The sequence below is a fragment of the Schistocerca gregaria genome, chromosome 2, assembly GCF_023897955.1.
Source record: "Schistocerca gregaria isolate iqSchGreg1 chromosome 2, iqSchGreg1.2, whole genome shotgun sequence".
In the NCBI taxonomy this organism is placed as follows: Eukaryota; Metazoa; Arthropoda; class Insecta; order Orthoptera; family Acrididae; genus Schistocerca; species Schistocerca gregaria.
Window position 1 is genome coordinate 390,752,717 of NC_064921.1, and position 27,062 is coordinate 390,779,778.

General features: G+C 40.8%; 1 protein-coding gene across 2 annotated transcripts in view; it reads left to right on the forward strand.

The window, feature by feature from the left end:
- Nucleotides 1-27,062, forward strand: part of LOC126321485 (U6 snRNA-associated Sm-like protein LSm4) — a 57,420-nt gene that overhangs the window by 21,580 nt on the left and 8,778 nt on the right. For both annotated transcript variants that reach the window (XM_049994188.1, XM_049994189.1), the window contains exons 2-4: nucleotides 11,211-11,252; nucleotides 11,345-11,443; nucleotides 17,484-17,664. In XM_049994188.1, coding sequence (XP_049850145.1) covers nucleotides 11,211-11,252; nucleotides 11,345-11,443; nucleotides 17,484-17,664 — 322 coding nt within the window. The remainder of the gene's footprint in view (nucleotides 1-11,210; nucleotides 11,253-11,344; nucleotides 11,444-17,483; nucleotides 17,665-27,062) is intronic.

A 27,062-nucleotide genomic window follows, 5' to 3' on the forward strand; every position in this document is an offset into this window, starting at 1 on the left:
GGTTCACAGGTAGATTCCGTGTTTCTTGACTTCCGCAAGGCATTCGATACAGTTCCCCTCAGTTGTTTAATGAACAAAGTAAGAGCATATGGACTATCAGACCAATTGTGTGATTGGATTGAGGAGTTCCTAGATAACAGAATGCAGCATGCCATTCTCAATGGAGAGAAGTCTTCTGAAGTAAGAGTGATTTCAGGTGTGCCGCAGGGGAGTGTCGTAGAACCGTTGCTTTTCACAATATACATAATGACCTTGTGGATGACATCGGAAGTTCACTGAGGCTTTTTGCGGATGATGCTGTGATATATTGAGAGGTTGTAACAATGGAAAATTGTACTGAAATCCAGGAGGATTTGCAGCGAATTGACATATGGTGCAGGGAATGGCAATTGAATCTCAATATAGACAAGTGTAATGTGCTGTGAATACATAGAAAGAGAGAAAGATCCCTTATCATTTAGCTACAAAATAGCGGGTCAGCAACTGGAAGCAGTTAATTCCATAAATTATCTGGGAGTACGCGTTAGGAGTGATTTAAAATGGAATGATCATATAAAGTTGATCGTCGGTAAAGCAGATGCCAGACTGAGATTCATTGGAAGAATCCTAAGGAAATGCAATCCAAAAACAAAGGAAGAAGGTTACAGCACGCTTGTTCGCCCACTGCTTGAATACTGCTCAGCAGTGTGGGATCTGTACCAGACAGGGTTGACAGAAGAGATAGAGCAGATCCAACGGAGAGCAGTGCGCTTCGTTACAGGATCATTTAGTAATCGCGAAAGCATTACGGAGATGATAGATCAACTCCAGTGGAATACTCTGCAGGAGAGACACTCAGTAGCTCGGTACGGGCTTTTGTTAAATTTTTGAGAACATACCTTCACTGAAGAGTCAAGCAGTAATTTGCTCCCTCCTACGTATATCTCGCGAAGAGACCATGAGGATAAAATCAGAGAGATTAGAGCCCACACAGAAGCATACCGACAATCCTTTCCACGTACAATACGAGACTGGAATAGAAGGGAGAACCGATAGATGTACTCAGGGTACCCTCCGCCACACACCGTCAGGTGACTTGCGGAGTATGGATGTAGATGTAGATATTGCTCCCTCCTACGTATATCTCGCGAAGAGTCCATGAGGATAAAATCGGAGAGATTAGAGCCCACACAGAGGCATACCGACAGTCCTTCTTTCCACGAACAATACGAGACTGGAATAGAAGGGAGAACCGATAGAGGTACTCAAGGTACCCTCCGCCACACATCGTCAGGTGGCTTGCGGAGTATGGATGTAGATGTAGACGTAGACTGTCGAAGCTGCATTGGTAAAGTATCTGAACTTCAAGCGCTGATAGAAAGCACCAAAGCTGAAATCTGCCAACATTTTTACAAAGGCACAGACTGTGTTCAGGAAGGATAGATTGCATGCAACCGTTGGTGACATGTTTGTTGCTGTTAGTAGTAGTTTATCCTGTAGTGAAATAGAAGTGGATAGTTCCTGCGAATTATTATGGGAGCTAGCTTAATAATTGGCTCCTTTTACCGACCTCTCGACTCAACAGCATTAGTGGTAGAACAAGTGAGAGAAAATCTGGAATACATTTCACATAAATTTCTTCAGCATGTTATAGTCTTAGGTGGAGATTTCAATTTACCAGATACAGACCGAGACACTCAGGTGTTCAGGACAGGTGGTAGTGACAGAGCACAGAGTGACATTATGCTGAGTGCACTATCCGAAAATTACCTTGAGCAATTAAACAGAGAACCGACTCGTGGAGATAACATCTTGGACCTACAGATAACAAACAGGTCCAAACTTTTCGACTCTGTAAGTACAGAACAGGGAATCAGTGATCATAAGGCTGTTGCAGCATCCCTAATATGGAAGTAAATAGGAGTATAGAAAAAGGGAGGAAGTTTTATCTGTTTAGCAAGAGTAATAGGAGGCAGATTTCAGACTACCTAGCAGATCAAAGCAAAAATTTCTGTTCCAACACTGACAATGTTGAGTGTTTATGGAAAAAGTTAAAGGCAATCGTAAAATGCATTTTAGACAGGTACGTGCAGAGTAAAACTGTGAGGGATGGGAAAAATCCTCCGTGGTTCAACAACAAAGTTAGGAAACTACTGCAAAAGCAAAGAGCTTCACTGTAAATTTAAATGCAGCTAAAACCTCTCAGACAAACAGAAGCTAAACGATGTCAAAGTTAGCGTAAGGAGGGCTATGTGTGAAGCGTTCGGTGAATTTGAAAGTATAATTCTATGTGCTGACTTGACAGAAAATCCTAGGAAGTTTTGGTCTTACGTTAAATCCGTAAGTGGATCGAAACAGTATATCCAGACACTCTGGGATGATGATGATGATGATGATGATGGCATTGAAACAGAGGATGACACGCGTAAAGCTGAAATACTAAACAACTTTTTCCAAAGCTGTTTCACAGAGGAAGACTGCACTGCAGCTCCTTCTGTAAATCCTTGCACGAACGAAAAAATGGCTGACATCGAAATAAGTGTCCAAGGAATAGTAAAGTAACTGAAATAACTCAACAGAGGAAAGTCCACTGGACCTGACGGGGTACTAATTCGATTCTACACAGAGTAGGCAAAAGAACTTGCCCCCCTTCTAACAGCTGTGTACCGCAAGTCTCTAGAGGAACAGAAGGTTCCAAATGATTGGAAAAGAGCACAGGTAGTTCCAGTTTTCAAGAAAGGTCGTCAAGTAGATGCGCAAAACTAATCTGTGACATCGATCTGTTGTAGAATTTTAGAACATGTTTTTTGCTTGCATATCATGTCATTTCTGGAAACCCAGAATCTACTCTGTAGGAATCAACATGGATTCCGGAAACAGCAATCATGTGAGACCCAACTTGCTTTATTTGTTCATGAGACCCGGAAAATATTACAGGCTCCCAGGTAGAAGCTATTTTCCTTGACTTCCGGAAGGCGTTCGATACAGTTCCACACTGTCGCCTGATAAACAAAGTAGAGCCTACGGAATATCAGACCAGCTGTGTGGCTGGATTGAAGAGTTTTTAGCAAATAGAACACAGTATGTTTTTCTCAAAAGAGAGTAGTCTACAGACATTAAAGTAACTTCTAGCATGCCACAGGGGAGTGTTATGGGACCATTGCTTTTCACAATAAATATAAATGACCTAGTAGATAGTGTCAAAGTTCCATGCAGCTTTTTGCAGATGATGCTGTAGTATACAGAGAAGTTGCAGCATTAGAAAATTGCAGCGAAATGCAAGATGATCTGCAACGGATAGGCACTGGGTGCAGGGAGTGGCAACTGATCCTTAACATAGACAAATGTAATTTGTTGCGAATACAGAGAAAGAAGGATCCTTTATTGTATGACTATATGATAGCTGAACAAACACTGGTAGCAGTTACTTCTGTAAAATATCTGGGAGTATGCGTGCGGAACGATTTGAAGTGGAATGATCATATAAAATTAATTGTTGGTAAGGCGGGTGCCAGGTTGAGATTCATTGGGAGAGTCCTTAGAAAATATAGTCCATCAACAAAGGAGGTGGCTTACAAAACACTCATTCAACCTATACTTGAGTATTGCTCATCAGTGTGGGATCTGTACTAGGTTGGGTTGACAGAGGAGATAGAGAAGATCCAAAGAAGAGCGGCGCATTTCGTCACAGGGTTATTTGGTAAGCGTAATAGTGTTACGGATATCAAGTGGCAGACTCTGCAAGAGAGGCGCTCTGCAGCTTGCTTTCCAGGTTTCGAGAGGGTGTGTTTTTGGATGAGGTATCGAATATATTGCTTCCCCCTACTTATACCTCCCGAGGAGATCACGAATGTAAAATTACTCTGTTTCGAGCACGCATGGAGGCTTTCCGGCAGTGGTTCTTCCTGCGAACCATACGCAACTGGAACAGGAAAGAGAGGTAATGACAGTGGCACATAAAGAGCCCTCCGCCACACATCATCATAGACTCAGATCACAATTTGTTAATGATGTTTGAAAACTGCCAGGAAGAATTGGTGTGAAAGGGAGTGGGACACTGAAGTACTTGAGGAAAGATGAGAAGTGTCTGGAGTTCACTATGGATGCAGATCCTGCGATAGGGAATGACAGAGCAGTCAGTTCAGTAGAAGAGGAGTGAACATCTCTAAAATGGACAATCATGGAAGTTAGACAGCCAAACATAGTTTCAATAAGTAAATGAGAAAAAACTACGGATAACTGAAGAAATACTTCAATTTATTGACAAAAGAAGTAAGTACAAAAATATTCCGATGTTGATGCTATGACAAATTTCAAGAAATACTGCAAAATATTAAAGACTGTAATACGGACGTCAAAGCAAATATATTACAAGGAAAAGATAGTCATATCAGATAACAAAATAAAGACAATATGAGAAATAGTGAAGGAGGAGACCAGTAGAACCAGACATGAAGAGGTACAATTAGCATTAAGTGTAAATGATACATTGATGACAGATGCATGTAGTGTTGCAGAACTTTTTAACAAACATTTTATAACTGTTACTGATAACGTGGGGATGCTGCTATGGAATACCTCAGACCAGACATTTCAAGTAACTTTCATAATATGAATTTGACCCTCACTACCCCAGCAGAAATAATGTCCATCATAAAAACCTTTAAAATCAAAAACATCTTGTGGGTAATGAAATATCAACAAACTTAATTAAAGAATGTGATTCTGAGCTAAGTAACATACTAAGTTATCTGTATAACCAGTCGTTTCAGTGGAATATTTCCTGAATGGTTGAAATATGCTAAAGTTTAAGAAGGGAGATAAAGAAATAGTATCAAACTTCAGTCCAATTTCACTGTTGCCAGCATTTTCAGAAATTTTTTTGAAAGAAGTTATGTAAAATCGGCTTTATAACCATCTTATCTCAAATAACATACTGTCAAAGTCACAGTTTGGTTTTCTGAAGGGTTCAGATATTGAGAAGGCTATCTACACTTACAGTGAAAATGTGCTTAATTTATTAGATAAAAAAATTGCAGGCAACTGGTATATTTTGTGATCTGTCAAAGGCATTTGACTGTTTAAATCACAATATCCTTTTAAGTAAATTAGAATATTATAGTGTAACAGGAAATGCTGCAAAATGGTTGAAATCTTATGTCTCTGGCAGGAAACAAAGGATGTTATTAGGAAAGAGACATGTATCAAGCTATCAGGCATCATCCAACTGGGAACTAATTACATGTGGGGTCCCACAAGGTTCCATTTTGGGCCCTTACTTTTCTTGTGTATATCAATGACCTTTCATCAGTATCATTACCAGATGCCAAGTTCGTTTTGTTTGCCAATGATACAAACATTGCAATAAATAGCAAATCAAGTATAGTCTTAGAAAGATCAGCTAATAAAATATTTGTGGACATCAATCACTGGTTTCTACGCAATTCTTTGTCACTAAACTTTGAAAAAACACACTACATGCAGTTCAGAACTTTTAAGGGGTGTCCCAGGAGTATATGTTTAACATACGATGACAAGAAGATAGAAGAAGTGGACAGTGTTAAATTCTTGGGATTATAGCTCGCTAATAAATTCAACTGGAAGGAGCACACAACTACTGCTGAAGTGTCTTAACAAACCTCTATTTGCAATGCGAATCGTGTCAGACATAGGGGATATAAAAATGAAAAAGCTGGCATACTTTCATTCCATAATGTCAATTGGGATTATTTTTTGGGGTAATTCATCAAGCCAAGCTAAAGTTTTCCGTGCACAAAAATGTGCAGTAAGAGTTATATGTGGTGTGAACTCAAGAACATCATGCAGAAGCCTGTTTAGGGAACTAGGGATACTAACTACTGCTTCCCAATATATTTATTCCTTAATAAAATTTGTCATTAAAAATATATCACTTTTTCACACCAACAGCTCAATTCATGGAATCAGTACTAGAAATAAGAATAATCTTCACAAGGATTTAGTCACTTAGTCTGATACAACAAGGTGTGCATTATTCAGGAACACACATTTTCAATAACTTGCCAGCAGCCATAAAAAGCTTAACAACCAATGAAATTTAGTTTAAGAGAAGCTTTTATTTATTGGTAGCCAACTCCTTCTACTCCATTGATGAATTTCTCAGTAAAACCAACTGATATATTAAAAACAAAGATTCCAAGACTTACCAAGCGGGAAAGCGCCGGTAGGTAGGCACAATAAAAAAAACACACAAACACACACATAAAATTTTCACAACCGGCAGTTGCTTCGTCAGGAAAGAGGGAAGGAGAAAGAAAGATGAAAGAATGTGGGTTTTAAGGGAGAGGATAAGGAGTAATTCCAATCCTGGGAGCGGAAAGACTTACCTTCGGGGGAAAAAGGATAGGTATATACTAGCACCCCCCCCCCCCCCCCCCACACACACACACACACGACTTACCTCAGGGGGAAAAAGGATAGGTATATACTCACGCGTGCGAGTGATGAACACACCCATCAACTCCTATCCCAATTCAAAATCCTCAATCTTTCCTCTCCCACATCCACACCGGCTGTTCATAGCATCCTCCTACAGGCCAACCGCAAATTAGAACAGCATGCCACCCTCCACCTCAAAAAACTATCCAATCTCCTGGTTTCCCACCTCCAGAAAGGCAACTCACTCACCCTCCGCAATCTTTCCAACAAACCTCAACCTCCTCTCATTGCACACAGACACAGTCTCTCCCATCTACTCAATCTCCCACTTCCAGCTCCATTCCCAACACCTCAAAATTCTAGTCAACACAATCTGGAACCACAACACCCCATTTCAGTAGTTAACCTTTCCTCCAAACCTCTCTCCCAATCCGAAACCTCTGTCCTATCCAAAGGCCTCACCTTCAGCCCCACTCCCAGGTTCAACCAAACTGCCCTTGTCAAAGATTTACTGTCCTACACTCATAGTCTCTGCTGGAAATATCACTTTGCCACGAAGAAAAATAATCCTGATCCCACTCCTAATGATCCAACTCCCCAAGACACAATCCAAATTGAACCCTGCCTGGAACAGTTCCGTTCTCCATCACAGCGGGACCCACCTCCTCTTCCTCAAAATCACCCTCTCCAAGCCTTCCAGGAATTTCTCACTTCCAGCCTTGCTTCTCAATCTTTCTTGAAAAGCCTTAATCCTACTCCCAACATCACCACAGCCAAAGCCCAGGCTATCCGTGATCTGAAAGCTGACCGATCCATCATCATTCTTTCGGCTGACAAGGGTTCCACGACCGTGGTACTTGATCGTCAGGAGTATGTGGCTGAGGGACTGCGTCAGCTTTCAGACAACTCTACAAACAAAGTTTGCCCAGGTAATCCCATTCCTGATGTCCAGGCGGAGCTTCAAGGAATCCTCAGAACCTTAGGCCCCCTACAAAACCTTTCACCTGACTCCATCAAACTCCTGATCCCACCGACACCTCGCACTCCTACCTTCTACCTACTTCCTAAAATTCACAAACCCAAACATCCCGGCCGCCGCATTGTAGCTGGTTATCAAGCCCCCACAGGACGTATCTCTGCCTACGTAGATCAACACCTTCAACCCATTACATGCAGTCTCCCATCCTTCATCAAAGACACCAACCACTTTCTCAAACGCCTGGAATCCTTACCCAGTGTGTTACCCCGGAAACCATCCTTGTAATCATTGATGCCACTTCCCTAAACACAAATATCCCGCACGTCCAGGGCCTCGCTGCAATGGAGCACTTCCTTTCACGCCGATCACCTGCCACCCTACCTAAAACCTCTTTCCTCGTCACCTTAGCCAGCTTCATCCTGACCCACAACTTCTTCACTTTTGAAGGCCAGACATACCAACAATTAAAGGGAACAGCCATGGGTACCAGGATGGCCCCCTCGTATGCCAACCTATTTATGGGTCGCTTAGAGGAAGCCTTCTTGGTTACCCAAGCCTGCCAACCCAAAGTTTGGTACAGATTTATTGACGACATCTTCATGATCTGGACTCGCAGTGAAGAACAACTCCAGAATTTCCTCTCCAACCTCAACTCCTTTGGTTCCATCAGATTCACCTGGTCCTACTCCAAATCCCATGCCACTTTCCTTGACATTGACCTCCATCTGTCCAATGGCCAGCTTCACACATCCGTCCACATGAAACCCACCAACAAGCAACAGTACCTCCATTATGACAGCTGCCACCCATTCCATATCAAATGGTCCCTGCCCTACAGCGTAGGCCCGTGGCAAACGAATCTACTCCAGTCCTGAATCCCTGAACCATTACACCAACAACCTGAAAACAGCTTTCGCATCCCACAACTACCCTCCCAACCTGGTACAGAAACAAATAACCAGAGCCACTTCCTCATCCCCTCAAACCCAGAACCTCTCACAGAAGAACCCTAAAAGTGCACCACTTATGACAGGATACTTCCCGGGACTGGATCAGACTCTGAATGTGGCTCTCCAGCAGGGATACGACTTCCTAAAATCCTGCCCCGAAATGAGATCCATCCTTCATGAAATCCTCCCCACTCCACCAAGAGTGTCTTTCCGCCGTCCACCTAACCTTTGTAACCTCTTGGTTCATCCCTAAGAAATCTCCAAACCACCTTCCCTACCCTCTGGCTCCTTCCCTTGTAACCGCCCCCAGTGTAAAACCTGTCCTATGCACCCTCCCACCACCACCTACTCCAGTCCTGTAACCCGGAAAGTGTACACGATCAAAGGCAGAGCCACGTGTGAAAGCACCCACGTGATTTACCAACTGACCTGCCTACACTGTGACGCTTTCTATGTGGAATGACCAGCAACAAACTGTCCATTCGCATGAATGGACACAGGCAGACAGTGTTTGCTGGTAATGAGGATCACCCTGTGGCTAAACATGCCTTGGTACACGGCCAGCACATCTTGGTACAGTGTTACACCGTCCGGGTTATCTGGATACTTCCCACCAACGCCAACCTATCCGAACTCCGGAGATGGGAACTCACCCTTCAGTATAAGCTCTCTTCTCGATATCCGCCAGGCCTCAACATCCGCTAATTTCAAGTTGCCGCCGCTCATACCTCACCTGTCTTTCAACAACTTCTTTACCTCTGTACTTCTGCCTCGATGGACATCTATGCCCGAGCTCTTTGCGTTTACAAATGCCTGCTTGTGTCTATGTATGTGCGGATGGATGTGTGTGTGTGTGTGTGTGTGTGTGTGTGTGTGTGTGTGTGTGTGTGTGTGTGTGTGTGTGAGAGTGTACACCTGTCCTTTTTTTCCCTCTAAGGTAAGTCTTTCTGCTCCCGGGATTGGAATGACCCCTTACCCTTAAAACCCACATCCTTTCATCTTTCCCCTCTCCTTCCCTCTTGCCTGAAGAAGCAATCGTCGGTTGCGAAAGCTTGTAATTTTGTGTGTGTGTTTGTGTGTTATTTTATTGTGTCTGTCTACCGGCGCTTTCCCGCTTGGTAAGTCTTGGAATCTTTGTTTTTAATATATTTTTCCCATGCGGAAGTTTCTTCCTATTTTATATATAAAGTGCAATATAACTTCTGCACAATTTCAGTGCAGTAGTGTGTTCATTGTAAATCAGAATTATAGTAGTTGTATTACATGTTTATTACCTAATAAATAAATAAATAAACTTTTTTATTTTAAATTCACTGCATTAGTATTTGTAAAATGACTGTTTCATATAGTGTTCATTCATTAAAAAATGAAGATCATTCCACTTTGGACCTGTGGAATGGTACATTAGCTTATTTGTTTTAGTTGTAAATATTTGTCATTTGTTTTTGGTTTCCTGACATCTTCTACATCCTGGAGGACCACCTCACTACGGATCAATTGGAATGAAAGTAAATCGAATTGAATCTAATTCGGGAAACAAAAGGAATACAGCAATATAAATCCATTAGGAATGAAACAAATAGGAAGTGCAGGAGAGCCAAGATGAAATGACTGCAGGAAAGATGCAAACAATTTGGAAAAGAAATATCTTCAGGAGGACTTTCAGCATTAGAAAAGCCTAAACAGCCCATGGTGGAACTAAAAGCAAAGGTGGTAGCATTAAGAGTGCAATAGGAAAAAAGTTTTTGACAATGTAAAATAGTGCAAAATGTTTAAAATTCTAAGAAAAATAGGAGTAAGTTTTAGAGAAAGACAGATAATCTACAATATGTGCAAGAAGCAAGGGGGACAGTAAGGTTGGAAGATTGAGAACGAAGTGCTCGGGCGAAAAAGGTTTTAAGACAGGGATGCAGTTCTTCACACCTACTGTTCAGTCTATGCATGTAGAAGCAATGGCAGAAATAAATGAAAGATGAAAGAATGGGATTAAAATTTGGGGTGAAAGGATATCAGTTATAAGATTTGCCAATGACATTGCTATCTTCAATTAAAGTAAACAAGAGCTGTTGAATGGAATGAACAGTCCAATGAGTATAGAATACAGATTGATAATAAACTGGAAAAGACAAAAATTATGAGAATTGTGAAAAGATTAACATGAAAATTGATCATAATGTAGATTAAGTTAAGGAATCCTGCTATCTTGGAATTAAAAAAAAACCTGTGATGGATGAAGCAAGGAGGACATAAAAAGCAGACTAACACAGGCAAGAAAGGGAGACCTAGTCAAGAGAAGTCCACTAGTATCAAACATAGGCCTTACTTTGAGGAAAAAATTTCGGAGACTGTATGTTTGGAGCATGGCATTGAATGGTAGTGTATCACAGCCAGTGGGAAAACGGGAGCAGAGGAGAGTCACATGGTGCTACAGAAGAATGTAGAAAATTAGGTGGACTGGTAAGATGGGGTGAAGGAGAAGGGGAGGCATGGGTTGAGACATCAGGGAATGACCTCTCAGGCACTAGAGGGGGCTGCAGATGGTAAAAAAATGTAAGGGAAGACAGAGATTGCAATACATTCAGCCAATAATTCAGGACAGAGGGCACAAGTGCTGTTCTGAGGTGAAAAGACTGACACAGTAGAGAAATTCACACTGGGCTGCATCAAACCAATTTGAAGACTGATGACTAAAACATAAGTTATTTATTGTCAGGCATACTCCTACCATTGACCTGATATAGTCATCGTAAACTCAGACGAGTTCAGAGTAATTTTAGTTGTTGCACAGCATTTTGTAATGGATAAAATCATAATTATGCTAAACCGAAAGTTAAGAAAATATCTGCAGTGAAATGTTTAAATAAGTCACTTTTTTCTTTTTTCAGTTGCCACTGTCATTACTTCGGACAGCACAGAATCATCCCATGGTGAGTTAAAACTTGAAGGCTTGAAAAATGGTAATAATTACAAAAATGTATTAATCATGATGCTGTTATTGATTGACCTCAATTGCTTTTAGTTGGTGGAGCTGAAAAATGGTGAGACCTACAACGGCCACTTAGTTAGCTGTGACAACTGGATGAACATTAATTTAAGAGAAGTTATATGTACATCAAGGGTATGTAAGGACATTGTTAATACCTGATTTTAAAAGCTTTTATGAGATTGGTATCTGGTACATGTACTGATTTACAAGTGCTTTTCTTATCTGTGTTGTTTACATTTGTACAGGGTTTGGTAGTATGCAAGTAATAGTTCATTTATAATTGCAAGTTTGTTAACTTCTGTAAATGAGAATATGTGACAATATTTTTGAATATGATTTACTGTATTCAGACTAGTGGCAGTTAATTCTGCTTCCTAGTGGATTGCTTTTGAAATCATAACCACATTTATTGGACAGATTTTTCCTCATACTCAGGGACACAATTACACCTCCATCTGCAGCTCGGTGTATCGTGTAATTTGCAACCCTACTCTGTGGCACAGGCATTTACGACTACAGTTGAGTTACATAAGTTGACCCCTGACAGTTGCAGTGGGCTGGGTGTGGCAGCTTTGTTGTGGGCCTACCTAAACCAGTATACATCTCCATGGCAACACTCAATTTTGCCACAGCTCTATAAACGGCAGCCGTTGTGCCAGCAGCTATCAATGCTTCACAGTTGAAAGTTGGCAACAGCTCTGCAAGCTGTGGATCTTCTTACAGAATGTAGCCTGTAGTCATTGGATTGACACACACACACACACACACACACACACACACACACACACACACACACACACACACACACACACACACACACACACTATTGTGCTATGGGAGGCTAAAAAAGAGCTGCCTATTTGGTACCTATTTTATCATACTTGATCACTTTCCATATTGGGCATTCCCAACTGTTGTGATCAGTTTTGTTAGGGCACAACTCTAATTGTATACAAATGTTTGCTGTCACATCTGCTTTTGGCTCCTAGCCATTATCAAGCTCTGATATGTAAGCGATCACAAGAGGAGTCATGTTGTAACTTATCGTCTAATCAAATATTTTGTTAACTTTTTAACAATGGGAGAAGTGCTAGTAAAACACAAAATGCCTTCCAGAGTGACAATGGAGGCACACTGTATATATCAGGATCTGGTAATGAGCAGTATGTTCTCTTGAATGTTTGAAGACACACTGTCTTCACAACATATTAACAGTTCAGACATTTTAACTGTCTCTGGTTGACTTGATTTTGTCTGTGGCTTAGATAAAATGCAAGCAATTGTGTCCACCACATGTGGAATGCAATAGTACTAACCTTTCTGCACTGCAAGTCTAACCTCAAAGTCCAGCGAATAGTGGCTGGGTGTGGGTCTGGTGAACTAGGACTATTTCCAAGCCTTGGGGTGGTAAGTACTATTAGTCATTTGGTGCCATAAACTCTGGGCATGTTTTGGTGACAACAATATGGTGTGAGGGGAATATTGTGCATTTAAGAGAGAAGTGATATTGGTATAATTAACCACATCATTTGAATGATTAAAGTGTCAAAATCCTCATATGTCCTGTCTGCCATGAATGGCTGTTGAAGCAAAATACTTGCTGGCAGGCACAACCCACTCCTTGAAGAATACCCAGACAAGTTAGGCTCTGTCTGGATGGACATTTACTTCTGTGGCTCCTGCTGTTAAAACTCTGGATGGAGTGGGTAAACCATCTGAGAGCACCAGTATACAGGCAACAGTGAGACTTTGGATGAAAATATGTCTTAAGAAAACAACAAAATTGTAGGATTTTTGGTAAAGAGTATAAAAAGGCACAAATTTTGCAAAAATATTCATTTATAGGAATTAAGAAAGATGAGTCCTTTTTAAAGACATCACTGTTCTTTATTTGCAAAGTTTTACAATATAATACTTGATGTTGGAAAGTCAAAAAATGTAACAGCACTGTTCTAGTTTAGACAGCTACATCCAAACAGTTGTTTAAGCTTCTGGTGTCCAAAAAATTAGGTGACTACCATATTGAAACTGAAATTCTTATGCCAAACACCCTTAACTGCAGCAGTGTGTAATAACTTTCCACAGTATAATGGAAATTAATCCCAAGAAATTACAGAAAGACTGGGCAAATGTCTCGCGGACATAAAGAAGACAATGAAGAAAGTAAATGGGCCACATATTTTAGCATTAACCTTCCCCATATTGCCGGGGCATACTGCAGCTTGGTTTATCCGCATCAAAGTTACACTTGACAAGGTGGTTTGAATGCCAAAATGTTGGAAATAACACTCCAGGTTGAAAAAGTGTATGGTAGTTGCAGATGAAATGTACATGAAGCAGATTGATCATGTACCTCTCCACCGAAATGTGTAAACTGTTCAAATGAACATCCTATGAAACGGGTTGCTGTATTTGTGCCAAGGAGAGGAAAAAATCAAAAACTGAAGGTGAGGAGAGTAGACTATGGCGAGGTTTACAGAGTCCTAAAGGGCCATGCAACCTCCAACATTTCCCATACCCTTTGCAGCAGGTCATAGAAAACATGGCATCAAAAGAAACGCTGTACACCAATTCAGGCATCTGAGTCAAGGCTGAGTACATGTGCTAGCAGTTACAACCACCAGAGACTCCAAAGCCAATGGGTATTCCAAATCGAAACATTCAACCTCAAGAATCTAGAAAGGCATCATTGTGTGTGCAGCACACACAAACACCATCACCTCCATGTGTAGAGAAACCTCCTGCTACAAGCTGACTGAAGTCAAAGAAGAAAACTGTATTGTCAAGCACAGACATTGCGGAGTGGTCTAATCTATGTTATGAAGATGGAGGAAAGTCCCTTATCTGCAGTGCATCACTATGGCAAAGAAAAATATGTAAATAAAACATTACAGCTTGGCGCCTCTCATAATTAAGAGAAATATGAACAGATTCAGTCTGGGATTCCGTGGAAGAATCTTATAGGAATGTAATTCATCCACTAAAGAATTGGCTTACAAAACACTTGTTTGACACATTGATTAGTCTGGGACCTTTACCAAGTAGCATTGATAAGAGAGGGAGAGAAGGTCCAGCTAAGAATGGCACATTTAATTACGGGTTCTTGCGGTAAATGCAAGAGTGTTACAGAGAAGCTCAACAAACTCCAGTAGCAGTTGCTACAAGAAGTGCTATGTGTCACAGAGAAGGTTTGTGTAGAAATTGAGAGCATTCGTTCAAAGAATTAGGCAGAATGTTACTTCTTCCCACATTTTTTGCAGAATGACCCTGATGAAAAGATACAAAGAATTAGAACTTACACAGAAGTCCATTGACAGTCATTCTCCCCATGCGTCATTAGCAAATGGAACAGAGGAGGTGGAAAATTATAGTGGTAGGTAGCGTCATTCATTAGTAACTTATAACACACCTTGTTTATTCCCACTGTTGTCAAATCTGTAAAGAATTGAATTTGCTATCTGCTCCTTTCTTCCTGAGGAACCACCTTTCATGGCCGGATTGTATTACGACAGACCCTACAATTTGTTTCCTTCCCAGTCACTGCAAGATTGCAGACAGTAGCTGTTGTCATTGTTGAAAATTAGCACATGTGCTGGGTACTTACTGCCTCACAATCCATATGTTAAAGATGGTCTGTTAGACCTAGGTAAACAAGTTTCAGCCATTCCTGTTTGTTGAGGAATTTAATGTTTGCTGCTTGCTTTTAGGTTCCAACAACAGCTGCTGCAGTACTTGAGTTCTTGAGAGTTGTGTTATGAGAGAGACATATGTCTTATGAACAGAAGTTAAGTGATGCATTTCAGCTGAGCCACAGATTCATTCTTGGCCATTAGCCTTTCCTTCTGTTCACTTGCCCTCTCAGTAGCCACTGACCTTTTTGCAATTGTTCACTTACCCTCACAGATGTTTTGGAATGGGAAGTGGACATTGGTCTTTCTATTGACGACCACTTCCTTATCTACACACACTTTTGAGACAAGCAACCCAGACATGAGGTTACTGAAGTGGGTACTCTGCAGAATAAACTACATATTTCATGGCCTGTTAACTAGGTTTGGACATGACAGCCTCCAGGACTGTGTGGGTCTTATTCAGTGTGATCTGCCAAGCTGCTGAGACATCCACACTAAAACCGCTCAAAGCATACTAACAACCAGCCTTTTCTCTCAGGAAACGAGTGTTGCAGTGCAATCAAACTCAGGCATGAGGCACTGCAGATTCGAAGATCATACTGTCAGGACAGAATGTAACAGACTGCTGTTTGTGAGCCCAGGCACAAGGCACTGCAAATTTGAAGATTAAACTGTCAGGATAGGACCTAGCAGACTGTCATTTGTGAGGCCAAAAGCATGTCAAACCATTGAAGAGAGCAAAGAAAGTTCATGGATGAATTCCATTAGTTGTTCCAAATCAGCCACAAGAGTCAAAAGGCGGATTTCTGGTAAAGGCTGATAGACACTTGTGTCTTCTGTAGTGGTCATTTTAACTCCACTATTTTATGTGGCATAAGTAGTGACTAATTACTCTCATAACATAACGTTATGGCAGTAAGACACCACATTCTTAGTCAGGAAGGAAACACTGTAGGGGACACACTTGGACCTAATTTCAGTCAATTGGTATTAAAGTTTTAACGATCGAACATTTGCTCAAACAGCTGTGACAATTGTAGATGAGCTGATCAACAGATGTAATAAAGATATAGAAATCAGTCAGTAGTCATGTTTATTGGCCCGTTGAAAAATAGAGTTAAGTCTTGATGGCTCCAAGGTTGCATCCGAGACTATTTTTCTGAAGGTCAGGGGGTTCAATTCCTGCTAATCCAAAGTGTCCCCCCACCCTCTTGTCCTTGTCGTCGTCCACATTAAACCGTAGCTCCCCATATATCTGGACAGGTAAGCCTGATGAAAGGTCAAAGAAAGCAGTGGTACACTACCTCCAAAAGGACTGTGCCCAGTAAATAACTGTTGTGGCCAAACCAACTTTCAGGTAGAGGACAACTCTGAAATTGTGGACTATTGAAACTTTTGAGAAAATTGCTAAATCCATGACCGGTGATCTGTAACATGTTTCCAGTATGTTCAGAAAACTTCCGAAAGTCTGATATGACACTATAGCCTTCTACAGTTTGTGTTCTAACTGACCTCGCCCCTAAACAACCTATGCTGGGGAGCTGTGAATTATGAGCTGCCAAATGATATATTGTCTATAATGTTAGTTATTTAGTTAGTTGTGAAGACAGTTATTAAGTACATAGCCAGAAAAATTTTCACTCTGTAGCAGTGTGTGCATTAAATTGAAATTTATTGGCAGACTGAAACTGTGTGGTGGGCGGTGACTCGAATCTATGACCTTTTCCTTTTGTGAGCAAGTGCTCTACCGACTGATACATCAAAGCATGAGTCACAACCAACCCAACACTTTCTGCAAGCAATCTTCTAGCCTGTGCCTAATCAATTTCTCCGGACTATCCTCCAATCCTTCTTTCCGTAAGTTCTAATCCTGCAAGGTATGCAGGGCATTCTGTGAAGTTTTGAAGATAGGATATTAGATGCTGGAATAAGGGAAGCTGCACGCTTGGGTTGAGAGTTGTGCTTGGATAGCTCAATAGGGAGAGCACTTGCCCTTGAAAAGCAAAAGTCCCTGGTTTGAGTCCTAGTCTGGCACACAAATTTAATGTCAGGAAGTGTCATAACATTGTTTTGAAATCATGCTGCCTGAATATTCCACTTGCTGCTTCCCTAATGTTCTGGGTCACTGTGGTGGATGGTGTTCTATGCTAAAGAGTTTTAATTGCTGAGAATTATATTGTTCCTTTTCATTTACTTCTGGAAATTTCCTCGACTCATTTTCTTCCATCTTTACATCAAGAAACCCAAAATAAAGAATAATGCATATCTATGATGTATGATCAGCATCAGTGGTTGAAACACGGTTAATATGGCGATAGCTAATTTAAGTGTCTTGTTTAGTTTAGGTCAACACTTTTCTGAACATTGACTAAAATTGATCTTTAGTCGGCACTGTTTATGCAGTTGGCCCTATATGTTACCTGATTGTCAGATTTTGTCAGTGATCATCATCATCATCATCATGCTCATTCAAAGCTTTCATTATATTTATTGTAATTAATGATTTTCTTATAGTTTCACTTTATTCAAACTATTTACAGGATGGTGACAAGTTCTGGAGAATGCCAGAATGCTATATCAGAGGCAGCACAATTAAATACTTGCGAATTCCAGATGAAGTAATTGACATGGTTAAGGAAGATACATTAGTGAAAGGTCGTGGCCGTGGAGAAATGAAAGGCAGAGGCGGCCAGGCTCAGAGAGGACGTGGCAGTGGAAGAGGTAAAGTACAATTTTCAACCATGTGAACATCCTGTATGTATAAGAGCAAGTAATCCCTCTCCCCACACACGATTTCTTTAAAGGCTCAAATTTTCATGTATAAAATAGCTTCAAAGTCTCATAACTTTACAAATGAATTCATGCATTAAATATTTGGCATTAAGCATGTAAAACCTTTATGGTTGAAGACGCAAAACCCTAATTGTGTTGGTCCCATTCGTTTTGGATTATCCATTCGTAAACTAACGAGAAAGTCAAAACCAAAAATTTAATTCTATGCTTCAAGTTGTTTGGAAGTCACCATTGCTCTCATTACCAAACAGTGCGTGAGTATAGTGTGGATAATATGCTCTCAGTTTTAAGAAAAACTAGTTTTTCACGCATCTCAATATTTATGTGCATAATATCTCCTGAACTATATGCAGTACAATGATACAATGTTGCAGGTGCATTCAGTGGTATACACTGAGGTGACAAGTCATGGGATGCCTCCTTTTGCCCAGCATAGTGCAACCATCCACAATTATGAAAGTGTTTCCAGTCAGGATTTTGTGCACAAATTGATGTATCAATTATGTAGCATAATAATTCGTTGGGTTTCATGTTGGGGTGATTTGGGTGGCCAAACCATTCACTCAAATTATAGAGAATATTTCTTCAAATCATTCACTAAGAATTGTGGCCTGGTGACGTAGCATGTTGTCATCCATAAATATTCTGTCATTGTTTGGGAACTTAAGGCCATGAATGGCTGCAGAAGGTCTCAAAGTAGCCAGGAATAACCATTTCCAGTCAGTGATCAGTTCAGTTGAATCTGACGACCCAGTCCATTCCATGTAAATGTAGCCCACATCATTGTGAAGCCACCACCAGCTTGCACATAGCCTTGACAACTTGGGTTGATGGCTACATAGGATCTGTGCGCCCTACTCAACCCTTACCATCAGCTTTTACCAACTGGAGTAGAAACTCATCTGTCCAGGCTACAATTTTCCAGCCATATAGGGCACTTTTGTTAATTGTCTGTCACAGCCCATTAACGCAAAACTTTGCTGCTCTGTCCTAATAGATAAGTTCATCGTATGTTCCACATTTACTTTAGTGATTATTTCATGCAGTGTTGCTTATCTGTTAGCACTGACAACTCTATGCAGAGACTGTTGCTCTCAGTTGTTGGAATGAAGGCCATTGGCAGTGGTGTTATCCATAATTAGAGGTAATGCTTGAAATTTGGTATTCTTGGCACACTTTTGACACTGTGTGTCTTGGAATATTGAATTATCTAATGATTTCCGAAATGGAATGTCCCATGAGTGTTCCTTTAACTACCAGTCTGCATTCAGAGTCTGTTAGTTTCTATCATGTGGCCATAATCACTATTTCACACGGATCCCCTGAGTACAAATGACAGCTCCGCCACGGCAATGCCCTTTTATGCCTTGTGTACACGATTCTACTGCCATCTGTATATGTGCGTATCACTATTCCATGAATTGTCTGTGTATGTGGATACTGTCTACAAAATGTGTTGTGAATAAAGTTAGTAGTAATTAAGTAATAAATTAAAACTTTGTGCCTGATGCTGCTGTTTTACAGCATGAACAGTGATAATTTTGTAAGTGATAAACTTCTTTTCTTTCACTATTTCCTGAGGGTGTCAGAGAGAATAACTTTCAGAGAAGTTTAAAATTATATGCAATGTTTGTTGGAAATCACTTAAGTTCTTTCCCTCAAATACTGGATGAATATAGTCTGGGTAATTTGCACGCCATGAGTTATACTGTCTCAAGACATATACTAAGAAGACTGGAAAGTAGTGCACAATAATTCTATTACCAAAAAGTTTAATAAGTGACAAAACAAAAAAGTGACAAATGAACTTACATCTTGTATCTTTGTTCCCACATATTCTCCAACATCCTCCACATTTTTGTCATCATAGTACCAGTTTCAGTATGCTCTGTGTGTACAAGTCCAGTTGGTTGGAGTATAGCCATCTGTAGACTGCTGACTTCACTTCCACATGTCACAAAATGTTGGCTGACCAGGACTTTCTTCATGGGACCAAATAGTTGACAGTCCAATGGTGCAAGGTCTGGGCTGTATGGTGGATGTTCACCTGCCACCCAAATTTTTCGATTTTCTCACAAACCAGAGTAGCAACATGGAGGCAAGCATTGTCATGAAGTTTGACTCTGTCAGCATTAATGTTGTGGCATTTGTCACAAAGGGCACGGCACAGCGTAACCAAAGTTTCAACACAGTCTGCAGCCTTCACAGTGGTCTCATGTTCAGTAAAGTCCACCAGTAACATACCATACATATCCCAAAACAATGTCACAAGCACTTTCCTAACAGACTGGGTCACTTTGAATATTTTTTGTGATGGAGAACCAGCATATTTTCTGTTCCATAGAGGCTTGCTTGGCTTCGGGCTTGTATTGGTATGTCCACGACTCATCATCAGTGATGATACCTTTAAAAATTCATGCCATTCTGCAGCATAATGCATTAAATGATCCACGTTTTGTCATCATTCGCTGGTCCTTGTGGTTGTCTGTCAGGTTCTGAGGCACCCAGCATGAAATTTCAACATGTCATGAACAATATCGTACACTGCACCATAGGAAATATTGAACTGCCATGATAAAGTTCACAGTTGTTAAAAATGGCTACCTAAATGACTCCAACATTCTGTGGGGTTGCAGCTTAATACTGGCCACCCACTGTGGCGAATCACTAAGGTTCACATGGCCCTCCTGGAAGAATGTATACCACCTGGAGACATTGCTACGATCCATATGGTTGTCCCCACACAAGTTACACATTTCCCTGAGAATTTCACTCTGTTTAATACAATTTGGTCCACAAATATCGAAACAGTTCTCTGCTCTTCACAAGTTGATTACAGTAGCATGCATGCCATGTTCGTTTTGTAGTCCCAGTTTCTCTCTCTAGAGCTGCATATGAAAACAAAATACCCTCCGTAGTGCAAACTTCAAACTATATTGTCATGAAATTTCATCATCTATCTGCAATTTCAGGAGAGAAAAAAAAATTATTGTGTGTTACTAACTGAAGTGTGCTAAACTTTTAACATAAATTATACCTCTTAATGATCAGTTTATGACTACATTTAATTTTTTTTAAATGCAGCCAGCAAAAGCCATTAAATAGGCAACCTGTAACTGGAACTGTGCACGAAGTTAGCAGTTTAATAATATAGGTGATTGATATGCTGATAGATCTTCTTGTAGAAGCTATTGTAATAACACAAGTACTCAGTTTAATTGATATAATCTTCAACTGCTGTTCAGATGTAAGCACCAAATTTTGTTTCAGTTGAACAGACAACTTTTATATAAAATATCATACCATCAAAAATAAAACAGTAGCTCTTATTGGTTAGAAAATGGGATACTGATTCATAAATGATACAGCTGTGAAGCAGTTGCTGCAGACACTGCCACAGTAGGGACATGGGTTATGGAAACCCTTCTCTTCTCACATGTAGTTTGTGCCAAGAGACATGGGAACTGTTCTGGTGTTTTCCACACTGAGCACCTTCCTATGGTAAAACTGTAAAGAACAGTAAGCAAACAGTGAAATGAAATGTTTCATCTAATTGAAGCTGAAGTTGCTTCTCTAAGAGGCGGCACATATAATCCTGTGACAGAAGGGAAATTGCGTCTTGTTTTGTGTTCTCACAAAAATATTCAGAATGCAGCAGAACAGTGGAATTTTCCACCTGATCAATATTCTAACTAATAAAAAGCAAATTTTACAGGAAAACAAAGAAACTTATTTTATATGTAAACTTCTTTTATATGTAGGAGTTCTGGATGTGTGGTAGTACAGTCGAGGTGAAATGCCACTACATATTTCTGTAACAGTTATTGCACAATTGCTTAAATAATCCTTTGATAAAGTACAAATTCAGTTTTCTGGGACTAATGAAATAGCAGTATTGTATTACTGAAACAAGTTGATTTTTCTATATTAATCATTGCAGAAATAGAAATCCAGATCTGCACAAGCAGCAGCAGCAGAAGACACTGAAAAAATTAACATCATTGCGTCTTGATTACTCTAAACATGTACATCCAGCATTAAATTTTGAGTCTTCGATACATGGATTTTACCACATGGACATGCAAAACAGCTATTCATTTGGTAGTTGGTGATAGAAATATAGTTCTTCAGCTGGGATATGACAACACATGTCAAGTCAGTCTTCCTTTTCGAAGCTTTTCCTTGGAAAAAGTTATCGTACAAGACAGGGAAAACAAATATTAGAGGGTGGAAGAGTTATTTTACCAGTACATCTCAGTTGTTTTGCAATGCTTTGACAGGCATAGGGTTGCAGAATATTTAGACTCTCTCTTCTCCATAGTGTAGTAGGGTAATCGGATGAAACATGAAGAATCTTTTAGCAAGATTATAAAACAAAATCAAGAAAAAATAGCGAACATTGAAATACAATTTACACAGAAAATTCTGATTGTAGATTTTAAATATTTACAAAAAATATCTTTTACAAAGGTAACATCACATGATATTCATGTTTTCAAACATGACATGAACAGCATAGAATGACTTGAAAAATGTAAATCCTCATCCTTACAGCATCAGTTCAGACAACAAGTAGCCTACTGATAGTCTAGGTCACAACTGCGACCCAAGCTTGGCCAAAGATCGTATGGTTGAAGACAAACTGAGAATAAAGTGAAGTTCAACACACATCATCAAAAAGAAACATACACTACGTGGAAAAATGAACTATTAATGTAACTAGGATTGTAACTATACATATAAAGTCAAAAGAAGTATAGCAAAAATTTCTTACTGGCAATGTCTTACTTGAGCGAAAAGTTTGGAAAATTGTTAGTATCAGTCATAATCTAAAATTTGGTTCTGATTCCACACATGTGCATAGGTTTGTTAAAAGGGAAAATACTGGAACATGTAAATGGAAATCATATTCTGTTAAAACATTAATAAATAATAAAATCAATCACTTACATAGTGTAAAATCTAAATGATATCACAACAAAAATGCTAATGAGTCAGTCTTTCCTTCTCATCCTGTCCAGTAAGTCTCCCCTGACTCGGGGTTGTGGTGTCTTTTCCAAACTCTACCCCTTTTCTTACACCTCTCCAGTCCTTTTCCTTCACCTCTCCTCCTTCCTCTTCAGTTCTTCTGCCATAAGAGCGAGCCTCTTTTTCCGAAAGCTTGCATATGTAATACCTATTCTTTGTGTATATTCTCCTCCTCCTGCTTCCAGTTACAAAATCTAAATGACAACATACTTGTATTATTATGTCCCAGTGAAGAACAGTTAGACTATACAGAAAGGATCAGGACACTTCTGTAACAAAAACAGCTCAAATGTCAAGTCTTAAGTAAAAGGCTAAATGATAAATCTTGTGTACCAAAATAAAACTAGATTCAAATCATACATTGGTATGCTGTAAACTAAATTATAACAAGAAAGCTACAAAAGAGACCAAGAGCATCTGAACATAAATAACAATAATGTCATTGCTTACTTTATGCCATATGTGAATAAAGTGTCCAACAATACCAGTATATAAAATTACATTCACAGTACATATTCAGGGATCTACCACTAATTAATTCCATTCTCCTAAACTGTCAGTGATCCCAGCATACCACATTTATCAGTCAGTTTAACAGAGCTGAAAAAGTCATATATATAAATCTGATTCGTCAGTTGTTGTTGTCTTCAGTCCTGAGACTGGTTTGATGCAGCTCTCCATGCTACTCTATCCTGTGCAAGCTGCTTCATCTCCCAGTACCTACTGCAACCTACATCCTTCTGAATCTGCTTAGTGTACTCACCTCTCGGTCTCCCTCTACGATTTTTACCCTCCACGCTGCCCTCCAATGCTAAATTTGTGATCCCTTGATGCCTCAAAACATGTCCTACCAACCGATCCCTTCTTCTAGTCAAGTTGTGCCACAAACTTCTCTTCTCCCCAATCCTATTCAATACCTCCTCATTAGTTACATGATCTATCCACCTTATCTTCAGTATTCTTCTGTAGCACCACATTTCGAAAGCTTCTATTCTCTTCTTTTCCAAACTAGTTATCGTCCATGTTTCACTTCCATACATGGCTACACTCCAAACAAATACTTTCAGAAACGACTTCCTGATACATAAATCTATATTCGATGTTAACAAATTTATCTTCTTCAGAAACGCTTTCCTTGCCATTGCCAGTCTACATTTTATATCCTCTCTACTTCGACCATCATCAGTTATTTTACTTCCTAAATAGCAAAACTCCTTTACTACTTTAAGTGTCTCATTTCCTAATCTAATTCCCTTAGCATCACCCGATTTAATTTGACTACATTCCATTATCCTTGTTTTGCTTTTGTTAATGTTCATCTTATATCCTCCTTTCAAGATTCGTCAGAAGAAAACAATATTTTATTTCACACATTAAAGTATCATACAAAAATATTATAAAACTAGGTGTATGGTAATCCAAGGCGTAAAGAGAAAAAGATTATCAAAAAGAAACAGCAACATCTGGACATAAATAGTGCAATTATAAATTAATCCACTTGAACAAGAGATACTGACTACATAAAACTAAGCCCTATTATCTGATATTGTTGATAATGTGAATAAACTACCATAGAAGTATCTTTTGTGAGTATGTGTATGGCATGCACTGGTCCCCAAGTTATTTCAGACTTTATTCTTTTCCAGACTACTTTACCTTACCCTTCCTTCTCCCTCCCTGCCCTTATTCCTTTCCCTTTGCCCCTTCTGTTCCCTCTTGTGGTGTTCTTATTAATATCAGCCCGGCTATTCTCTTCTGACTTTGTTTCGTATTGTGATTTTGCTGTGTTTGCTTTTCTTCCTCCTTTTTCAGCTTTTCTTTTTTGGTTCCCCTTAGGGATTGGACGTCCATCTCTAAATTTGACATTTGTTATGTGAGCCAGAACTTCATCCCTAGTGTCTGTGGTGAGGGCTCCCCTCCCTATCTTCTTCCTCTCCCACTCCCTTTTCCCCTTCCTCTTCCTACCCGCCATAGCCCTTTAGCTTTCTTGCTAGGTCACCTGCTCAGTAGCCAGTCCTTGCGGTGAGGCCGTTATGTACCCACCTGGCCGAGCCCCCTGACAACACAAGGGTCAAACTGCTGGTACCTGCACTGTGAATGCCTTGTGGAAGCCTAGGAGTGGTTGCCTATCTTTTCTGGGCATTGGAACTCCCGGCAGTAGCCATCATGACAGGTGGCTGTTGCTGTGGCTGTGTGGCGCCAAGCCCCAGATTGGATTGGATGGTACCAGGGCAGACTTTGGCGCATGAAACAGTTAAAACTCTCTGGCCACTCTTCCGCGGCTGTGTCTCTTCCTAGGAATAGTTCTGTCACTACCTTCCTGGCTTTTCCTCTTGGCTACTCCCTGGTAGGAGGGCCAAGCCAATTGGCTTAAGGGAGAACCCTTTCTACAGTTCCTGGTCTGTACCAGGACCGACGGGGTGACTTTTGCCACCACCAAATGCACCCCCTTTTTTTAAAAAAAAAAAAAAAAAAAAAAAAGTTGAGTACAAGTTCGGTGAAGTTGAGTCCTACAATTAGATCAGATTTGGCTCCCTCTTTATAAAGACAAGTTCTGCCAGCCAGTCGGCCTCCCTCCATGCTTGTAACCATTTAGGAACCATCTCGGTGAATATCAGTGCTCAAAAGTTTCTCAATACTACAGGGTGTAATTTTCCATAGGGATCTTCTCCTCCATTCCAGTGATGAATTTAGGGTTAATCTGGGACAACATGGCGTTCATTTCGTCTGGGACGTCCAGAGAGGTCCTACATTGGCACTTTCATCCTGGCCTTTGGGGGGCATACCCTGCCCAAGAAAGTCAAGGTCATAGTATACAGGTGTGACATCAAACCATTCATTCCACCTCCCGTGCATTGCTTCTGTTGCTTGAAGTTCTGCCAGATGTCCTCATGATGCGTTGCCACTAACACCTTTGGTGAATGTGGCCACCCTCCTCACGTGGGGAGCCCTCACACTCCACTGTCTAACTATGCATACTGCTCTGGTCTACATTCTCCCCACTCACTGGAGTGTCCAGTGTACACAAAGGAAAAAAGAATCCCGGAAATGAAGATCTTTGACCTTCTCCACTACTTTGAGGTCCAGAAGAGTTTGACTGACTTCACCGTGTGAATTTATCCTCTAGCTGTACCTCAGTTATGCCTTCCCCTTCTCCCTCTCCTCCTCACCCCAATTGTACTACCCTCCCCCACCCCACCCCAGCAGCTCCCATCCCTTTCCCTCAAGAAGCCATTCCTCCTCCTCCTCCTCCTCCTCCTCCTCCTCCTCCTCCTCCACCACGACCTTGTCAGCCAGAGAAGAGATGTTCTCCCTTGGGTCAGATAAGGGACCCACACTCAGAGATCTCAAAAGCTGCTTGCTATCTGTCCAACCCAGATGTCACTGTTACTGATAACACCACCTCCCTCCCAAAGTAGTAGTAGTCCAAGAACAAGGCCTTCCCAGCATCCCGGGAGAGGGGGGGGAGGGGGAGGGGTGGCTTTGCCCCCTCCTACCCACTCTGAATCGGCGCCAGTTTTAATGGACGTCACCCCTCCTCGTCGGTGATTACCACTTACCCAGTGACATGACCTCCCCTCGGCTTCTTTATGTCTAACCTGGACTCTCGCCACATGATGATCCAGTGGAATTGCAACAGATATTACAGTCATCTACTGAAATACAACAATCTGTTTCTTCTTATTCTGTATTCTATAGTGCTCTTAAAGAAATGTCCATTGATGATGACCTCACTGCAGTGATTTGTGTTTATCTGCCATCCTGTCGGTATCGTGCCAGCCCCAAGATAGCTTCTGGATGGGTCTGTACATTGGTTCAAACAAATGTCATTAGTGACTGGCTTCCCCATCATACCAACCTAGAAGCAATAGCGTTAAGATTACAAACTACCCCAACAATCACCATTTGCAATGTCTACCTCCTCCAGATAGGCCCTCTTCCTTATGTTGAACTGCCTATCTTAATACAGCAGCTCCGGCCCCCGTATCTCCTCCTCCATGACTTTAATGCAAACCACCCCATGTGGGAGAGTGCCACTTTGACAGGTAGGGGTCTTCTAATCGACCAACTTATTAGAGACTTCGATTTGTGTCTCTGAAATATTTGGTGCCCTATCCACTTCAGTGGCATATTCGTGGCACCTTCTCTGCTGTTGATCTCCTCTCCTGCTGCTCTCGTGGCATCACTACATTGTCCCCCCCCCCCCCCCCCCCCCGCATGATTATCTTTGTGACAGTGACCACTTTCTGGTGATTGTATCATTCCCCCCTGCTGCTGCCAGGCAAGCGGGCCCCCAT